A 14,057-nucleotide genomic window follows, 5' to 3' on the forward strand; every position below is an offset into this window, starting at 1 on the left:
ATTAGAGACTCAAATTAAAATTTTCAAATTTATTAGGGACTCGAAACATAATTAAGTATATTATATATTATTATTATTATATAATATAATTAAAATAATTAAAATAATAATAAGAGGAAAGTTGCAGTTGGGTTGCCAATTCATTTTCGTACACCTTCATATTCACTATTTGCACCACCATATGTTGGATTTTTTAATTTTTTTAATCAATAGTGAAAAGCGTGAGCTAAACCAACACAAGTATTTTTATCATTATTAATATTTTATATTAATAATGATATTATTATTATTATTTATATTGCTAATAATAATATTATTATTATATAATATAATTTAAATAATAATAATAATAAGAGGAAAGTTGTGGTTGGATTAAGCCAATTCATTTTCCTACATCTCCATATTCACTATTTGCACCACCATATGTTGATTTTTTTTTTATTTTTTTAATCAATTGTGAAAAGTGTGGGCTAGACCAACACAAGTATTTTTATTTTATAGAAAAAAAATTAAATAACATGTACTACATAAGATAAACTTTGATGATGACTGAAAAAATAAGGACTAAAATCAATACTATAAAAAATACAGGGATCAAATGGTATATAAGTTTTGATGAGAAATTATTTCCAATTGTAAATAATATTTCAGGACAAAAACATATTTCTTCCTTTTCTTAATTATAATATTTGATAAGGGTTTCTCAATTGTTATTTTTGTTTGATTTTTTTTTCAACTTTTAACGATGATTCTACATTGAATAGCTATTGTTCATTTGTTTTTTTACTTAAAAATATCTCTAATAATCTTCATTGAAAACTTTCTTTCATTTACAAAGTTACCGTCATGTTTTTTTTAATGATTAGTCACTTGAGTGATCAATTATTTTTTATTTCTAAAATTTATTGCTATTTAAATTTTCTTTTAGTGAAATTGTTGAAAGTGTAACTATAACATCAGTAAGAAGGACAATAGAATCATTTACCGTTGTTGTCTTCAAAATAACAAATAAGTGCTTAGGAAATTACGCGTAAATCATTGAAATATGGATAAAAATAGTTTAATCCACATTTTTTGATTCACTTTTAATTCATTTCTTTAATTATTATTAAATTATTTATTTTAATTCTTTCAAGTAATGTGATATAATGATTTAATGGTGATTGAAGTGGTATGTTAAAAGTGGGTTAAAGTATCATTATCCATAAAATATATATGGGTGTCAAAAGCAGAACAGTTGGCAAAATGGATATTTTAATGTTCTCAAAAGAGTAAGTAGGGAGGGGTTTTGGAAATGAAAATAAACCAAAAAAAGGAACAAATGTTAAAAGCAGAACAATGGGCAAGTTGGATATTTCCTTGTGATAAATGACTAAAACCCCAAAAAATGGATAGGTGTCTAGACATTAGAGATGACTATTTTAGATTTCTTTTTCCTTAATACATTATTTTCTTAATTATATATATTTCATTATGATTTATGTCCAACGATTGTTATTTTGTTTGATTTTTTCAATTTTTACCGACGATTCTCCGTTGAATCGTTATTGTTCCTTTGATTTTTTACTTTTAACAAAAATCTCTAATAACCTTCGTCAAAAACTTTTTTTCATTTACAAAGTTATCATCTTGTTTTTTTTAACGATTGTTATTTAAAAGTTTTATTGTAGTGAAACCATTGAAAATAACAAGAACAACACTAAGATGCACAATAGAATCATTTCCGGTTGTTGTCTTCAAAATAGAGCAACAAATAAGTGTTTCGAAAATGACACATAAACCAGCGTCGAAAGCCAAAAATTGACAAAATAAGTATCTTAATGTTCTCTTAACAGTTAGCAGGGAGGAGGTTCTAATAACCAATAAACCAAAAAAGGAACAAATGTTGAAAGCAGAAAATTGGGCAAGTTGGATATTTCTTCGTGGTAAATAACAAAATCCCAAAAAATGGACAGGGATCTAAATATTATAGATGACTATTTTAGATTTTTTTTTGCACTAATACATTATTTTTCTAAATTATATATATTTGATTATGATTTATGTCCAGCAATTATTATTATGTTTTATTTTTTTCAACTTTTAATGATGATTCTTATTTTCTGTTGAATCGTTATTCTTCCTTTTGATTTTTGACTTTTAACAAAAACCTCTAATATCCTTTGTTAAAAACTCATCATCTTGTTTTATTTTAATGATGACTTCCGATACATCATGGATTTTTTGCATTAATAATTTTTAAATTAATTTTTTTTTTATTTTCAAAATGTAAAATAAGTTCATCTAACATTTTTAATTTAAGTTTGTTATTTGATTATGAACTTACCTTTATACTTTTGTTTACTTCTACTAACATTTTATAATAATTTTTTTTACCTATATTCTAATTTTACTAATATGTTAAGAAATTATTTTCTTACATCAAGTTATTTGATAAAACTGTTAACATAAATTTATTCATGATTATTTTATAAGAGGGACCTGGCTTAGTTTAATTCTAGGTGGGTGATAGGTATTTAAACATTACTTAACATTTAATCATATTTCACTTTTAACATAATGACAGTTTTCGCCATTTTCAAATATATCAATTTAGAAATTTTGTAAAATGTGTCATGTCAATTAAACTATACAAACGTTTTACTCGCTTCTTTTTTCTTCTTTTTTATTTTTTTGTCATTTTCCACTTTGTTTTCTTAATTAAAACAATATGATTTCAATATTTGTAATCCAAACAAAACCTACAAGATAAGAAAAAATTAAAAATTAAACAACAACATCGAACTGTAATTTTCATAATCTAACTTAATAACATTCTTGGTGGTCTTAGAGGGAACGAGTTGATTAAAGTAAAAAAAGATATGGTAACAAAATATATTTAATAAGAGCATTTTTTTTATCTTTTCACCACCCGATAAGAACGGATATATGGGGTGCAGAAAGAAAAGATCTATAGATAGCTAAGGTGACCATGTAAATGTTCATAGGAAGAGGACTACTAGAAATTTGAAGTAAAAAAGTAGATGGAGAATAAGGTACTTTTTTTAAATTAATAGATTGAATAATTTTTTAATTATATGTATTCATTAAAAGATTAATTAGAATTTTGATTATTCGATAAAATTTCAATTTGATTCATTAGTTAACAATTATTTTCATGGATAGATATATCTACATCCATAATAATATTTTAAAAGCAAAATTAAATTTTAAAATCACAGTTCTAAATTTCCAAAAACAGATTTTTAGATTTAAAAAAATATATAATTATACAAAAAAGGCCGAGTTAAATTTTATAGCCTATAAATGGATTTTTAAAAAAGATATGAAGATTTTAAAAATAATAAATAAATTAATAATTATGCATAAATTAAATAGATGAGTTCAATTTAATTATTTTGTTTTTATTTTATAATATATTATCCATAATAGAAATATATGATAGAAATTTCCAAATTTAATATACATAAATGACATTTAATTGTAAATATTTCATCCACATATAACATACATAATATATAACTTTTTTAACTTTCTTACACGGTTTGGTTGGCTTTTTATTTTTCATATAAGCAGATTTTTTTTTTTCATAACCTTTTAATTATAAAATCTAACTAAAATTTATAAATGATATTTTAATTAAAATAAAATTCAAATCTAATTAAAATTTTCATCGTTAAAATTATAAGAAGTTTATTAGTAAATTTGATCAAATATAAACAGGAAAATTAATGTTTAATAATTTATCATTTTTTTACTGTAAAAAATGATTTCACGATTTACAATTTTAAAAGTTGTTTCGCCTTCTAGTAGAAACATTTACCAAGTTCAAAATTAACACTAACCACGATCCCTGCAGCCTGCTTTCCATCCTTCCCGCCTCGTCTCAGAAAAAAATCATGAGCGATTCAAGTGACCGCTTCCGCCGACTCCCCGCCGCGCCTCAACTCCATTGTCATGGTGTCGCTGTCCGAATCCCCAGAGCCCGTCCCCAAGACCTTTTCCACACGCCGCCGGAAGCTGCCACCGACGGCGATGGCCCTTACGCTGTTAATCACGCCGCCGATGTTGACGCTGGGACGAATGGGCTCGTCGATTTATGTGAGGGCTCGGAGTTGGTTGATTTGGGTAGGGATTCTGAGTTAGGGTTTCCGGAAGTTCAGCGGTCGAAAAAATTAAAAGTTTCGGAGGTCGATCTGGGTATGGATTCTACATAGGGTTGAGTGGAGGTTCAATCGCAGAAAGGGGAAGAGGTTATGGGGAATTGCGTGGGGAATCTGGTTTTTGAAGCAGAAAAAGCTTCAGACTCTTCTGCCAAAATTTTAGAAACCGTCGTCGTTGGGATCGTTAGTTTGAGTGAATCCGAGAAAGTGGCGAGTAAGTCAAGTGATGGTGCAGTGGAAGGTTCTGGAATGGGGAAGAAGAGTGACGAGGAACGAGTGGAAAAGAAAACGTTTGATGTGTTAAGATTTCTTTCAGAGATTAGTAATGAAAAGAGAAAAAATCCTGATAATATGAATTTGCTGGAAGTGGCCAAAGCTTGTGGGATGACTTTTCTTCAAGGTGGTGGCCGGAAGGCTTTGACGGTTGAGGGAAACTGTGAAACCATAATCTTTGATGTTCTTGTTATTTGAAAGGTTTTCCATTAGTGTTTTTTGCGATTGGAATTTAAAAGTTTCTTAGATGTCTCTACTTCAATGTTTTGTGGATGATAGAATGGTAGGGTTCTAATTTCTATGTGTATGGGAATGTTGTCTGTTTGTCTATTGTAATTCTGGTCCAAACCTTGAATCAGGATCACTAACCTCTTATCTACACGTCTTTATGTTGTGCTTCCATACATCTAGATTTTAATTTCTTTGTCTTGGCTTTTTCAAACAGAAAAATGATAATATATTTTTTAAGAAACTATTATAAAAACTAGCAAATTTATTTTAGACGATAGTTGATAATTAGATCCTTTATATGATTTTTACGGATATTATCCATAATTATGTTTAATTATATATTTTAGATTAAAATACTAAATAAATTGAAACTTTTCTTTCGAGCTCCAGTTTTGGTTATGTATACTAGTAAAGAATTTTTATAGGTAATTCACGAAAAAGTTAGATATTTTATTATAAATAAAGTAGTTATGTAGATACAAATATTTTAAGAGAAACTAAAACATTAGAATTTCATTAGAGTTAAATTTTCAGTTTTTATTTAAAAAGTAAATAAAAATTTAAATGTTTTTGTACTTTTTAATCTTTCGTTATATTAAAATATTTGAAATTAGTTAATGTTTTATTTTAAATTTTTAACTTTTAATAATCAAACTTATAAATACAGATACCAAATGAATATGTTCTAATGGGTATTATTTAAATCCGTCTCTGTTTTTACGAAGAATTTTCACATTAATTTAGTATGGGATGACGAATTTCTGACTTTTTTAATTGGGTATGGATATAGGTATGGGGATGTATATATCTGTCTCGTCCCCATACCCACCATAATACTTGTCACTGTCATCTCTTGTTCCCAATTAAATTATTAAAATATTTATAGTTAATTAAGTAATTTATGTATATATATATATGTATATATATATATATATGTATGTATATATATATATATATATATACACACACATATATATATATATCATTAAATTTTCTAATTTTTATTTCTTTTAAATGTTTGGTTTTTTTATCATGAAATTCATTCTCATCTCCAATATATTTTTCACTTTATATCATAACCTTTATGTAATTATGTTCAAATCATCTATGTCAATTAAATATTTTTTTATGTTTCACATTTGAATATTTTTATTCTTTTTTAATATCTTTAATTATTGTTTATTTTTCTTTCACATGAAAATGCTTAACACTTTCAATTTAAGTATTTAATAGCATAAATTTTTCATTTACTAGGTAATATATATAAAAAATTCTTCTTTACTTTATTATTATTAATTTTTGTTTCATTTTAAGAATTCTTTTATTTCGCTAAAACAATTTTCATTATTTTTCGACCATTAACTATGTTGATATTTGAAAAGTTTCCTTAGATCTCTAATGTATTTTTCATCTTATCATACCCTTAATTATACATATCGTTTTTTTTTTTTGCGATTTAATTCAATAATCTCTCAAATTGTTTATAAGACACATATTTGATAATTTTTTAATATTTTTATTTGTTGTTTATTTTTATCATGTAGAATATTATTTTGATATATTTTATTAATTATTTTTTATTTTCTAACTCATTATCAATCATATTGTAATTATGTCACTATAATTGTATAAATAAATTTTATTTAATATAATATAAAAAGTTAATGTAATTACCATGAATTTTGTTTTATCACCATTCAACATATATTGAAGTCAGAAGTTCAAAAGATACCAGATTTATGTTAAAATTTTATTATTATTACTCTAATATTTGTTTTTTACATGATTTTGATCAAGTGATGTATTATAACTTTTATTAGTATATAAAAAATTAAAACGATATTCAATCGAATTTAAAAATTGAAGTAAACAGATATTTAAAGTATATTTTAATTTGAATATTTGTTTTCTTTTTATATTTTTTAAAACATATTTTTAAATTTTATCGATTAGGTTCCATTAGTGTTTGCAAATTTAATAAATGTTTTGATTCTCATGAGATTTTATTTGGTATTCTAATTTGAAATATATACAATTTTAATTTCTTTCTAAATATTTAATATCAAATAAACAACCATCCTCTTAATATTGAATATTTGATAATATTATGTTTTCTTTACATTAATTTTTTTTATTTTATAAAAATTAATTAATTATTATTGAAACAGTAAGAAAACCGGTACGAGAATATACCCATTATTTGGTAAGAATGGAGATGGGACAAAAGTTTGATACTCATTGAATTTGAATATGTGAATGATTTTTTTTATAGAGATGGATATGAAATAACGAAATTCGTCTCCGTTGTCATTCCTACTTATAAATTGAATTTATTTACTCCAACAACACATTTTAAAAAGTAGGAAATTTAACGCAAAATAATTTTGAACATTTCAAATTCTCTAAAATCTTAAATATTTTTATCCAAACACAATGTAATAGTTTTTCATTATTATCTGATTATAAAACTTATATAAGAATAAATTTATTAACTTTATAAAAATAGTTTTAAATCATATTTCATTATTTATGACCTGATAACCATATAATTTTCACCAGCAATGCTGCTTCTTAACTGTTGAATTTTATAGAATAAATTTAGAGACTAAATTAGAAATGAAGAAAAAATTCAGAAGTTAGAATGCACATAAACTACTCTTATGATAACCACCTCCTAGAAAATCTTTTCACTGCTGGGAATGGTCCTTGGTTATATAATCCACTGTAATGACCAACTATTATTTGGTGATGTGTAATATACATAACATTGTAATATTGGTGTACCTGTTCCACTATGCTACTCATGAAACTAAAGCGTGTGTCAAGGTTTTTTGAGCCAAAAATCCAGAATACCAACAATTTCCGATACTTATTGCGAAGTAATCGGTAAGTGAAAATGCAGGACGCCAATGACTATTCCTCGTTCATAGTGTGACAAATGTTTCAGACTCATCAGCACCAACATTAGTTCTTCAACCATTTGAACCCACAATATGGATTCAACAACAAAATATCAATTAGAGTTCATTTTAGTAAATAAACACACCCTTTTAGTCTTTGCTAATAGCAAAATGTCTACACATCTTAGACACTAACAAAGAAACATGCGAGAAAATTATATTGCTTGATTTCTAATCCCATGAAAAGAGTAGAAAGAGACCAAAACCACTAAAAGAAATAGTTACAAGATTATCGTTGCTATTAATGATGATCTATTCCAACGTGACGTGGTTCTTTGAAAATACTAAAGACAGTAATTATGCAGTTCTTTCTCATCTGATCCATCCATAAAGTTGTCTCATGCATATATACTGTTTATTATTTTGATGGAAGTTTGAAGAGTTGAGATTTCAACCTACTCAGATAAAAAAGGTTGTGAAAATCATTAAGAAAACATAAACTACAATTGCATACAAAACTCCGGAGATGATCACTCCGCATTTCATACTATATGTTACAATCTATAACCAACCTATACAATGAAAAAAAGCCCATTCAACTTCCATCCTTTGGCAATCCAAGCTCAAGGTTGCAAGGAAACAAAAACACAACCATCATAACTCTTGTACGGGAATTTTGGTGTTTCAGATGCAAATATTTGGAGCCTATTAAGGATGATGAGTAACAGTTGAGTGTAGTGAGCTACTAGTGGTGCAGACCTTTGCACCATAGCTTAAAGTTGGGAGTAGAAGCTCTGCCTGCGGAAAAGAACTGTTAGAAGGCACATCTAACAGCAGATCCTCAGAACTCTCACCAACATAGTTAAAAGAATCCAACATGTGCAAGCCCCCAACACCATGGGGCAAAGAAAAAAGGCTTTTCGGGCTGAAGCTTGAGCCTTCTTCTACAACTTCTTTGCCTTCACGTGTAGGATTTATGTTCACCCTTTTGGGGCTCCTCATTGTTGTCTTCAATTCTGAAATTTCTGCAATAACTTGCTTAGTGTCAAGAATGCTTATTCAATTAAATCATAAACAGCTGAGTTCTAATTATAGCTTCTAACAGGAATCAAAATAACTGTAACACAGTTGTCTTATCATGTTTCAACGTAAAAGCACACCATATATTCAACATCTTGCAAAGGAGGTATGTGAATACTTTTATTTTTCTTTGTTGACAGAGGATTGTCATCTAACCTGCAAAATTTTGATTTTGGCTGTCATGCTCACGCATTCTCTTGGTGTTTATAACATTACTTGATTCCATAGCAGTAGATCCCGGACCAATAGTTTTTCCAGCTTTGTTTTCACATTTCTGCACCCATAGAAGGATGCAATATAAATGAGTCTTCTAGACCAAACCAATCCAATAAAAAAAATTGAAAAACTAACTGTTATGGATCGGTTATTGGATCCAAAATTGAAAACTAGACCAAAATTTTATAGATAATACTTTTGGAAGTAATATTCTGCCAAAGAAAATTTTATATTATTCCATACCTAACGTACAAAATCTCCCTATTCTACCACAAAACCAAGCTTAATTTCTTCTCTTGAATTTGGATATAAAGTGCAGGAACGATATGACTGATATTTTATAAATTATATTTAGAATTTAGATATACATTTTTGATGTATTTATTTAAACTTGTGTTTAGTGTATATGATGAATTTCAGACTTATATTTGATATATTTATATGCACTTCCGTATTAAAAAATTAATACAAAACAAAACTATGATCCAATCCAAATCAATTTAAATTGGATTGGATTTACACTTTAAATCACATTCATCACATAGAATTGTAAGAAAACACAAAAAGCATTAGTATCTCAATAATAAATCAGCACAAACCTTGAGAAAATTATAGTGTTCTACCCATTTTGATTTTGACATATTAGATAACACAAGCCTTTTCAAGGTCTTCCATTCTTCAGGTTTTGTCCCCAACAAAGAGATGTCAAAGACACCTTCCCCAAGAAGTTGCTGAAAATAAGTCAAGTTCTCCTTGAATTGGAAGCTACTGAACATGTTTTTAAGGCTGCAAATACAACCAGCACGATCAGTCACTAATGTTTGATTTGGTATTTAGTCTAGATATCTTCTTATGCCCTAACCAGTTGGATATCTGATTCACTACACGAGCTTTTTTTTTTGGTAGAAGGGGAATGAAAAACTAAGGCATTTGTTACTTAAAAAATTGTAAACAAATGAGAACTCAACTTAAATGCTTTAATTCTCTTGATATAGAACATTTTTAGCAATTGTGCGTTTAGAATTACAAATCCCCCTCCCTCCTTTGAAAGGACGGACTTGAAGAGTAGTAAAGAGCACATGGACTTGCAAAACATCAAAAGATCATTATATGATCAATACTGATAAATTCAGTGCAAACAAGATAACAGATTCTAACCTATCAGTAAAATTAGAGGTATCAACCACAGGAAGATACTTTAGTAATTGCTGCTGCTCTTCATTTGTCAAGTTCCTCATAAACTCCTCATAGTTCACCACATCCTAACAAACATAAAAGCAAGCAATGTTTAGTTATAAATAAATTTGTACAAAGAAAAACACAGTAGTCATGACACAAAAAAGCATGATCATATTATTTGTGGAAAATGAGTAGGCCTGTTCTCAAAAGAAGTCTAAAACTCGGTAGCTGTTTTGCAAGTCCTGAGAACAGATTATACTTGTGTGTTACTGAGAGAGAGAGAGAGAGAGAGATCCAATAGTATTGTTAGCAATGATACAAAACCAAGCTATTGAAACAAAAACTTGTGCAACTCACATTTAAATCTATTGAGCACAACAGTGAATTGTGATTTCCAGGAACTTGTTTTTCAAGCTGAGACTTGTCCCTAAAATAAAAAAGAGTAAATTTTGTCACTTCTCCGATTGAATTTGCACACTTATCTCTAATTTTTACATAAAGTCACATGTATGTATAAACAGGTTGACATCCTCATACCCATTCCAAGAAAATTACCAAAGTTATGCTAGCACAATGTTTCTGCATAACTGACAAGAATAATGAAAGACTGTAAACTGCTGAGGAAAACATGCCTTTCAAGTTTCTCTTGTTGCACGATTTGACCAGCTGAGTTTTTGATCTTTTCAATTCCATAAGATGAGAAGTTCATGCCACTGTGGTCACTACTATACAAAGGAATCGTACTAGAGAATGAATATGCTTCATTCATTAGGCACTGTTTATTATCAACTGAAAGAGAGCTGGCCTCAGACTCTTCATCACGGGCTATAGAGCTAGGATGCCTGATGAGAATGCTTCCATGTCCTATCTCAACAGAGACCATTGGTGTGTCACTTTCCAAAAGAAGATCCTCCTCAGAAGATGCAGAGAAATAAGACTGTTGTTCGTGAAGAATAGTACACAGGTCTCTCGTGAGCTTCTCAACAGATGAAGGCTTTGGACGACCTGAACATGTCCTCTTTTTAGAAGGCACCATGGCATCCCAGACCACTGACTGAGCAGGACCTGCATAAACCATACTATCTATCTTAGAATTATATGCTTTTATTGAAGAAACAAAGGAATCTGTTTTCAACAGCAGTAAGCAGCAATGAAGAACCAGACATGTTATGTCATGTACTGTAAAACTTGACATTTTACTATAAAGCATTGAAAAGGAAATATAGGTATAAACAAATACAAGATAATTGATAACTCATGTTTAATTGTATAGCCTGCCAACAAAATTGTTGAGATAAAATGGGTTCTTCATTATGAATTTTTTCCAATCACTTTTGAATTCTTAAAAGCGCACCCGTATTTATGATGTAAAATTAGAATTAATATTAACTAGTTTTCTTGGAGAAAAAATAAGGCCTTGCTAGTGAATCTGTAATTCCACACATTATCCAGGTCTTGATTAAGTTCGCATAAATCAGGACAATCATCAAAACCCATGCTATTTCAATGGAAAGGACAATGCTGCCATAATCAGTTATGTAGAAACATCTTCCAATGAAATCAGCAAACAGTAATAGTCCAACCTGTCAAATCACTAGCATCTGTGCCACCAAATTGAGCACAGCTCTCCGAATTAGAAACAGCTGACCCTGAGCTTGATCTATTGCTTGTATCTTCATCCACAACCTTTAGGTGTCCTTGATTATAATCTGGAACGAACCCTCCAGATGCAGCATTATCATAGTTCTGCTTTCTGTTGACCAATTTCACTTCTTTGTTCTTATTTAATGATATGCTTTTTACCCTGGAAACCTTTTGATCCTCATAATCAGCATTTTCTGCCCGTGCATGCAAAGGGGTATAATTTGCAAGTGTTCCCTTTGTCCTCCATCGAGATCCACATGCATTGCATAGTACAGGCTTCTCAGGTGGCCCATTACGCCAAAGTGGTGTGCCTAATGGAAGTCTTTTTCATTAGAAAATCTATGAAATTTAAAAAATCTTCTAAACAAGAATGGAATAGAATTATCTGTGATTGAAACAAAGCTAACATATACTAAAAATTCTTGCAAACACGTTAAGCAATGAGACAGCATTCATTAATTACTATCAAAAAGATCCAGAACTTCTGCATGAATGGTTAACTATAGATAACGCAGTATCCTTTTGCAAGAAAAACTATAGATTAGTTTACACTTCACATTCATCAAGCAGCAGATATGGATAAACTCAAGTTAAGAAGACGTGCAGAATGGTAGGAAGACAATGCTTTCATTTGAACCAAAACAATTAACATTTGTCCGCTCAGTGCTTGTGGCATTACTGTTAAGGCAATCTAGATTAAATTTTCCTTTGTCCGTAATGAAGTAGTTTTGTTCTCAAACACTGGCACTCAAATTTTGAAGTGCAAACCAATAACACATAGACAACAGTTTCAAGTTTATCAGAAAAACAATGAACATCTCTAAGGCTTAAGTTGCAGGATAAGTTGTATCAAAGTTATCAGCATAGTTGAGAAAGCTTGAAGATATAGAAATGATCAGTCGTAGTAGCAATTGAATTTTCATCCCAGCCAGAGACAATGAAGTAAGATCCATGAAGGATGACTACAATGCAATGAGAAAAAAAATTCTAACCTACAATGAGAAATTGCTAGGTAGACAAAGTGACAACGAACAACTCTGTAAAATCCTTTTTCAGAAATGGAGTAGATTACTACGGACATTTTGCAAAAGCACAATTATCTTCCTTTCCTTTTCTTACTTTCTCTTGTTCACATAAAATGCAAATGAGTGGAGATTGGGTTGACTCTTCTGATAAAGATCATTTAGAACAACAGATGTTCTGCTTATTGGGAAAAAGGTTCGGTGTAATATTCAATCCATTCCGAGATTAAATTTGCATGAATTACATTTGCACACACTTCAGACATAGTCAAGGAACGCAAAGACACACTGAATGAGACACAGAACACATCAACAGAGGAAGTTAATATAATTGAATTTTCCAGAACTTCATTTCCAAATATTCTGGGCAACAAGAATGTTTATATGGTTGAATTCTAATACATCCAAACAAAGAACATTAAACTAAATTATCCCATTTGTTTAAATTGGCCAGAACTTTTCCCTTGCACGCATCTTAATTTCTTATCAAAATCACAATCCATGCCATCGGTTCCAAGACAAACTTCATATTCAAAGAGACAAATTTCAAAAAAACCAATAACTCTCAGGAAAAACTGCAAACAAAAGATTTCATATTGGAGAGACAAGAACTCACTCGTAACTCCACAGTGATAGCAAGGCCCTTGCTTGCCCATGTCTCAAACTTTTCCTCAAGTAAAGGGGAAAATATGTAGAAAAAAATTGCAGAAAAAAGGGGCAAAAAATTTTTTAACAAAAAAGAAAAAAATGTTTTTTTTTAAATACCAGTTTCTTTGAAGGCTTGTATTAGTGGGTATTGAAGGCTTTCTTCTGCATCAAACCCAGAAAAGAGTTTGCAAGAATAAAGGCAGCAGAAGCCAATACACCCAGAAGAGTTTATGTTTTACTGTCCTTAAAAAAACTCACATAAACATCACAGAACAAACAGAATTACAGAAATTGATATCTGGGTGTTGTAGCTAGAAATCTGTACAAGAGAAAAAACCAGTAAAGGAATCTCAGAAATGACAGAGAAAAGAAGAAGGGAAGGTGCAATGGAGAGAGAGACAGAAAGAGAGAGGAAGGTCTGAGTATGTGACTTCTTGTTGTATTGTACAAGAAGTAAATGTCCAGCTTTTCCTTTATTTATTTTTTTAACCCACTTTCTCGTCTTTCTCTCTCTATTTTCTTCTTCTTCTTTCTTTTTTTTTAATTGTCTTTTGTTGTTGTTATTTGAGGAATATTTTTTGGGTTCCCTGATGTTATCTGAGATATTTCAGTTTCCAAATTGTAAACCAAAGTAAAAAAAAAAAATTCGAGTTTACGGTGTAAAAGAAATCAGGCAGATTAATGCTGAATCACAAACGTCC

General features: G+C 29.4%; 1 protein-coding gene across 2 annotated transcripts; it reads right to left on the reverse strand.

Annotated features, from left to right (window-relative positions):
- Nucleotides 1-8,009: 8,009 nt before the first annotated feature.
- Nucleotides 8,010-13,814, reverse strand: LOC114178037 (GATA transcription factor 26). 2 transcript variants are annotated; one of them, XM_028063712.1, is made up of 8 exons: nt 13,325-13,814; nt 11,626-11,997; nt 10,675-11,107; nt 10,400-10,469; nt 10,022-10,125; nt 9,463-9,649; nt 8,804-8,921; nt 8,010-8,583 (listed from the first exon to the last, which is right to left on the reverse strand). In XM_028063712.1, exons 1-8 carry the CDS (start codon nt 13,362-13,364, stop codon nt 8,276-8,278), a joined length of 1,632 nt encoding a protein of 543 aa, XP_027919513.1. In that variant the 5' UTR covers nt 13,365-13,814; the 3' UTR covers nt 8,010-8,275. The 2 variants fall into 2 exon arrangements, with proteins under 2 accessions (XP_027919513.1, XP_027919512.1); XM_028063711.1 differs by having other exon boundaries at nt 8,010-8,592; nt 13,325-13,812.
- Between the last annotated feature and the right edge of the window lie 243 nt (nt 13,815-14,057).

The sequence above is a fragment of the Vigna unguiculata genome, chromosome 3 (genome assembly GCF_004118075.2).
Source record: "Vigna unguiculata cultivar IT97K-499-35 chromosome 3, ASM411807v1, whole genome shotgun sequence".
Classification (NCBI taxonomy): domain Eukaryota; kingdom Viridiplantae; phylum Streptophyta; class Magnoliopsida; order Fabales; family Fabaceae; genus Vigna; species Vigna unguiculata.